This window comes from Takifugu flavidus, chromosome 14 (genome assembly GCF_003711565.1).
Source record: "Takifugu flavidus isolate HTHZ2018 chromosome 14, ASM371156v2, whole genome shotgun sequence".
NCBI lineage: Eukaryota > Metazoa > Chordata > Actinopteri > Tetraodontiformes > Tetraodontidae > Takifugu > Takifugu flavidus.
The window spans coordinates 8,675,669-8,682,525 of NC_079533.1; the positions used below are offsets into that span (position 1 = coordinate 8,675,669).

Below are 6,857 nucleotides of genomic sequence, written 5' to 3' on the forward strand. Positions count from 1 at the left end.
TTGATCAACTTTGTACAGTCGGCGTGGGTGTGTGTTCTATGACTGATGGAGTTTCGGTGAAGTCGATGCCTCATTATGTTTCCATTAATCATTAGGACCGATAACCAGATTAATGATCCGTGTATCTCTCTTAATCACACAGGTCTTTGAAAATGGTTCACCTGCTGAGTAGTTGGCAGGTGTAATTATGGGATATTTTATCCATAATTGCAGGGGTTGGAATTAGAAAGAGAGGCCACGTCAAGACATCTGACATTGATGGATTTACACGCACCAAGAGGTGGACGGATAAGATCGAGATGTGTAAATGAAAGATCGGTTGGCCGCGCCTGGCTCAGGGTCATAGGTCAGAGGCTCAGCCTGTATCCACTGGCTCTGCCAGCTAAATCCAGCTTCTTGTTGATCTTGATTTACTGCCTCATTTACCTAATTATTGAAAGTTTATTGACAGTTTAAAAACAGCAATTAGTCTGGCTGATAGTGTACTCAAACCTTTTACCACTCTCAGGAAGGACATTTTCAGTCAGCATTTTGAGAATAATTCTATTAATATTTCTTTTATTTGGGAACAGAGGAACTTCAGAGATTCATATTTGCAGTACTTTATTCATGTTTACATCTACATTATTAAACAGTAATAACATGATGTCCTTTATAACACGTACAGCAAATATTATAAGATTCATTGTGTTGCATAATGTAACAATGCCAGCAGAGGTTTTATTGCCTGATAAATAGTACGTGTGTTTGTTTAATATGTGGCTGCTATAGAAAAATATGAACATATAGATCTGATATCAGTTACCATGGTACCATGTTGACCAGGTCTGCATGTATATTATGTTTTCACCAGGAACACTATAAATACATCTATGTACAGGTAATAACATGCACAACCATAGATAAATAATAAATAGCCACTAATTACAGGGTTGACAGGTTTTACAGATTAAAAATTGAGCGCACGCACTGTCTAATCTGGATTATTTTCTCTGCTACCGCTCACAGAATCGCACATCCTCCACCTTTGGCCTCCACGTAGTTTGGGTCCAGGTCGTTGGGCAGTTTGCCGTTCTCTCCCCAGATGTTCAGCTCTCCAAAGACGCCCGTCTCAATCATCTCCTCCTGCCAGGGGATGGGGATTTTGCCGGAGGCAAAATCGGCGTAGAACTCGGTGTCTTTGTTGTCCAAGACCACGCCTTTGATGGTGCTGAAGGCGCCCACGTCGTCGATGTCTTTGGCGTAGACCATCTTAGGATCCGGGACAAACGGCGGCGGGAGCATTCCTTCAGAGAACCGGGAGGATTTTAATGCAATCAGACTGCAGATGGTGGAGGAGCGGATTTCTTTGGTTGCTCACCTGCTTCCAGGCGGCCCCAGGTGATCTCCTTGAAGAATGCCTGGCTCTTCAGCACGTCGCAGGTGTTGTTGCTGAAGCCGAGGCGTTTGGCCGGGTCCTTCTCCATCAGGCCCTCGCAGAGGTCCTTGCACTCTTTGGTGAACTTTGGGGTGTAGGAAACTGCATCGTTGAGGATCCTGCGAGCTACCTCCGTATTCTCAACCTGGATGAAAACAAAGGGACACAACATTTCCATCATGTGAAGGACAGCGGTTGGTCGTGGAAATATATCCGGTACCTTCTCTCCTCGCACTCGGAAGGGGCCTTTGGCAGCGATCATCTCGTACAGAGTAACTCCCAGAGTGAAGTAGTCCACTGTGTAGTCGTACTCCTTCTTCTCCAGCAGTTCTGGAGCCATGAAACCTGCAGCCACGTAGTTTTAAACATACAATGTGTCGACTTGAGAAGGTGGTCCTGAAATGCCGGAGTGTTCCACTCACCTGGGGTTCCAGCATATCCAGAGGTTTTGTCTTTGCCTGGTGGAAGTTCTACAGCCAGACCCAAATCTGACAGGCGGACATGTCCTGTGGGGAAAGAGGCATGAGACTGATTCTAATCACACCCCAGTGGAGGATTCCATACAGAGATCTTTGTGACTTGACCCAAACAATTCTTCTTTCATTCTTGGGAGTTATTGGGGAGGTAGTACTGTGCTTTGCCCCAAACCCGGAGCTGGTGCTTTACCCCCTTTATTAAGATCCAACGTTATTAGCGAACATGCCTGCACAGGAAGTTCTGACAGATGATTTCAGGAGACATATTTCCACCAATCAGAGGTGCACAAGTGGATGCAAGTGCTGATCAGAAAGGTTCACAGCATATTCTGGCCCTGATGACATCACAGTGGCTAAATATCTGCAGGGGGAGCTGTTCACCTGCATCATCCAGCAGAACGTTCTCTGGTTTCAGGTCTCTGTAGACGATTCTGTGTTGGTGGAGGTGCTCCAGCCCGCAGATGATCTGGGCGGTGTAGAAGCACGCTCTCTTCTCATCAAAGCCTGGGTTTTTTTCATCCACGTTGTACATGTGAAACCTGTATGAAAGGTGGCAGCGAGTTATCAAGGGATAGCCACATGTGTTACTCCTGAGGGCCTTGTTCATATGTTAGTTGTGAGGTTTATCTACCTGAGGCCGCTTAGGAGAGATTAGATAGAGTTCTGGAACTGCGAAGCACAGAAACAAATATGTAGCTGTGAGCACCTGAGATCGCCGCCATTCATGATGGTCATAACGAGGCACAGGTCGGTCTTGGTCTGGAAGGCGTACGCCAGCGACACGATGAAGCGACTGTGGACTTTGGCGAGGATGCGCTTCTCCACGATGGCCCCCTGAACAAGAGACGTGATGAGCACAAGTCACAGCGGGACATGGTCCGTCAGGTAGCATCTAGTCCAGTTAAGAGAGGAAATGTAGCATTTTGCAGACATAAAGTGCAAAAAATGCAGGTAAACCTTTCTTCATGGAGTCACAGTCAGTAGAACTTGGATCATTTGGAACCTGTTGCAACAAAATCCACTTTACCTCATAGCCTTTGCGTTTCTTCAGCCTCTTTTTATCCAGTTTCTTGTTGGCGTACATTTTGCCCGTTGCCTTGGCCTGACATGCAAAAACCTCCCCAAAGCCCCCTTTGCCCAGGACCCTGAAGTCCATGAACCACTCCTCGTCGATAGGTTGACTCTCCAGCCATTTGAACTGAACGAATCTCAGGAAGTACATGCTGTTCTTGTAGGAGGCCACGGAGGTCTTCTCCAGGTGTTTCAGCACCTGCACCTCACTCTCCTTGAACAGATCGCTGCGGGCGTTCTTAAGATCTTCTTTCACTCGAGCTACGGCCTTTTCCTCCAGAAAGCTGCAAAAACTCTTTGACGAGGACTCGTAGTATTTATTGACAAGTTTTTGGGCCTTCTGACCTCTTTCCTTCTCCTGGCAGACGTTGTAGTCTTCTATGTCTTTCCACAGCTCGCCGACATTTTTATGGGCCGCGTCGCTGTTCAGAAACTGCTGGAAGAGGCGCTTGCCGATTGGCTGCTTGATACAGATGCTGTCAAAGGTCGTGTCTATGGTGGACTTCATGGCTTGACAATCTCTGATGTGGGGGAGATTCAGCCTGGCGCGCATCTTCTTGTCACGCATGGTGGCCGCGGCAGCTCCATCCATGCTTCCACGGGCTGAAACATAGGCAGAGTTTGCCACCACCGTCTCTAAACCTCCGATGTCCATGGCTGCACCTGTGATGCACGAAAGAAGGAATGGATGGTAAACAGAGTGAAGGCTTTCATAGAGCTCGCAATATTGTAGAGCCACGCAATAAACTAAATGGGAAACTCAGGCAGATCCATTTTTGGTCATTGTTTTTTAGTTGTCAGGTTATAACAGCAAAGCAGTCAACTTAATTAACTGGTCTCTCAAAGTTTTTCCATCACTGTGACCCTGAGTGAGCGAAGTCCCTGATTATTACTAAATCTTTTTATAATGCAGGAAAATCCTTCTTTAAATGATTTATTTAATCCACAGTAAAATGATGACTATCATACTATTTTTATTTTATTTACTTCCACTCATTTGCCTTTATTGAAGTAATATTTGTGATAAGAGATAAACGTTCCTCGTGAGAAGATTAAAGCTGTTATACCGCACCCTGGTGGCCAGAACTATAACTGCCGCGTAAGGTGTTGACTTCCAAGACGTTTTGACCGCAGCTGCTGGATTCCTGCTCAACTATAATGGATAAACGGCCTCTCCTGTAGTTTAAAACACCGATTTTTTTTTAATAACTTAAGAGACAATAGCTATAGATCTCATAAGTGTAGTGAAAGGTGTAGAAAAATGGCGGCTGCTTTAAAAAAAAATGGGACAGGAAATGCAAAGTGGATCTAAGGATTAGTATGTTAAGTCTGTGTAATTATTTCATGTAAATAAGCTGCTACGTCTTTACCTGGTACGCCCGGTGCTGAAGCTGATACTCCTGGTTGCTCAGGCTTTCCTGATTTACATAACCCAATTAACACTGACTGTTGATACCTGAAGACTAATCTGAGAGGACGTCAACGCTAACTAATTAATTTAATGCTAACTACCGGTAATTAATTTTAGAGCTGTGCTAAGACTAAAACACAATTAACAATCTACTATTAGTTTGAAAAATCTAATCTGGCTGTTTAGATTGTGTCAAATGAGCAAAAAGCTTCCTGATTAATAGAATCTGTCAAATGTGCCCACTGGCCCAGTTAGGCGGAGTGGTCCGAACTAACATCTGCAACTGCAGAATCTTTGACATTTAGGAACCAAAGCTGCACACAGCCTTGATAAAATAGCACTTACCGTAGTTTCTTACTGCATTAAAAAGACAAATGGAAATCCAGTGGCATTAAGTTAAACCCCGCAGAAGCGTCCAAATCAGATCTTGTTGTGTTTTCCCTCCATTAATCAAAGCAAACACGTGTCCTGTCCACGTCGTGGCATTTCTCTCCGTCTGTCCTTCCTCTCCCCCTTCTACCTACAGTGTGGTCTCCTGAAAAGGTTGTGATATCACATGAAATCCCTGGCAGGTCATTAGCTGGTGAGGATTACACCCTAACATTATTGGAGGGAGTAACCTGGGCGAGGCTATTAGTGTAACTGGACAGCAGGATGACTGAATGAGGACTCCTGCACTAACAGAGAGGGCAGCTCCGACCGCTCACACTGAAATCCACATCTGCTCACATTTGCATTTTGACAAAGGAAATGGACAGAAATATTCACGACAGGGCTTTGAATGATGGTTGACCACATGCAGAGCGTGAGTGTGTCTCGTGGGCAACTGCAGCGCTGAGTCATCTTTATTGTCTGGTGACACGCGAAACTTCTAAGATGTGCTAATACTTCAATGCTGTTGTCTGGAGGAGAAAAAGAGAAATATATACACCCTATAAGATCCATTACTGTATGGGTGGGGATAAATTAAATCTGTAGCTACATTTAAGGTGAGACGACTGGTGGAAAGAGAAGGATTTACTGTGGATCACGTAGCTTAAGCAGACAGAAACTGTGTCAAACTGCAGAGAATAATTGTGACCAACACCACAGAAATGCTCCTGACAGTGGTTCTGCAAGACATCATACCTTTATTGTCATATTAGAAGAATAGAATAAAAAATGATAGTGATGAATCAAAGTATACAAGAAGTTTTTTGCTCAAAATGGACCATGTAATGAGTTAAAAGGGGGCTGGAGGGAATGACCAAGTTAACTGTAGCTCATTGTGGTTCTTTTTTTTACGTTTAAATAGGCTCTCTATTAACCAGAAAGAATTGAAAACTGCATTTTGTGGCCACAAAAAACTCACAGTAGGTCAACAGACCTTAATAGGAGGTAATCAGAGTAGCACAGCAACAACCTTAATGGTGAAAGTCACATTTTAAAATGGTTTTATTTAACAAAAGTAATGCAAGAACCCTTTAAAAATGAAAGAAAAAGTAATTTAGCTTAGGTCTATTTAAACCTAAAGGGATCACAAGCTAAAATCCTATTTAAAGGAGCTGGAGGTGAAACAGATTCTGTCAAGTCTAATCCAGCTCAGTGGCCAAGAGCAAACCCACCCATCCAGACGGGGAGTTTATTATCCCTCAGAAATAACGACAACACCTCAGAAAACATTAAAAATGATCTGTGTTGGAGTCATTCCTCCTCCGCAGTTCCTCATTTTCCACAATAGCCTGATGAGTGATGCGTCAGGGTTTTTAGATACATTTCTGTGTGGTTTAGTTTGTTCAGATAGAAATGTGTTATTTGCTGGCCTTATTAGTGCAGGATATAAGTGAAGCTCAGATGATTACGCAGACGTGGGTAGAAGCAGTGCTGGGAATCCTTTACTCTGTAATTGACTGTGACAGCAATGCTCTGCTGACCTACTATACTTCAGTTCCACTGCTTGGAGAAGATCAGCTGTCATTGCGGTGCCAACGCTAAAGTTGCATTATCACATCTGAAGCAGGTGACGCTCTGAACGCAAAAACAGATTTCATGTTGTCATCGTAAATGAGGAGTTTCTTCAACAACTTATGGACGGGTGAGCTAACCCTTGCTCTCAATCCTTAAACATGCACGAGGGGGCACACTGGGGCGCAATAAAGGACGCTCAGGGAATAAGTTAATTATATAAAAGAGGGAAATTTGCGTTTTCAACTACAGACGGGAGAAGTTTTAACGGACATTTTGTTATGGAATTTTCTCTTTCTCCCTTTGAAATTCTATTTGGGAAACATTTTTTTAATTTTGATAAACGAGATTTGCTGTACCGGGACTGGAAATATACAAATCGGCGCCATCTTGTGGCCACGCTTAGAAAAACAAATTCTCTTTTTGGAGGCGGACTAAAATGCATATTTGTTCTGGCCATAAGAGCAGCATATTTACGTAGGTTATGTTAGATACCTTGTTGGAGACCTTCACCTTTAATAACGAATTAATCTCAAAT

The 6,857-nt window shown here is 43.7% G+C and overlaps 1 protein-coding gene across 1 annotated transcript; it reads right to left on the minus strand.

The window, feature by feature from the left end:
* Positions 1-541: 541 nt before the first annotated feature.
* grk1b (G protein-coupled receptor kinase 1 b) lies at positions 542-5,105 on the minus strand. The gene is made up of 8 exons (XM_057053928.1): positions 4,721-5,105; positions 2,921-3,627; positions 2,600-2,727; positions 2,275-2,432; positions 1,840-1,923; positions 1,638-1,762; positions 1,361-1,562; positions 542-1,286 (listed from the first exon to the last, which is right to left on the minus strand). Exons 2-8 carry the CDS (start codon positions 3,617-3,619, stop codon positions 1,003-1,005), a joined length of 1,680 nt encoding a protein of 559 aa, XP_056909908.1. The 5' UTR covers positions 3,620-3,627; positions 4,721-5,105; the 3' UTR covers positions 542-1,002.
* Between the last annotated feature and the right edge of the window lie 1,752 nt (positions 5,106-6,857).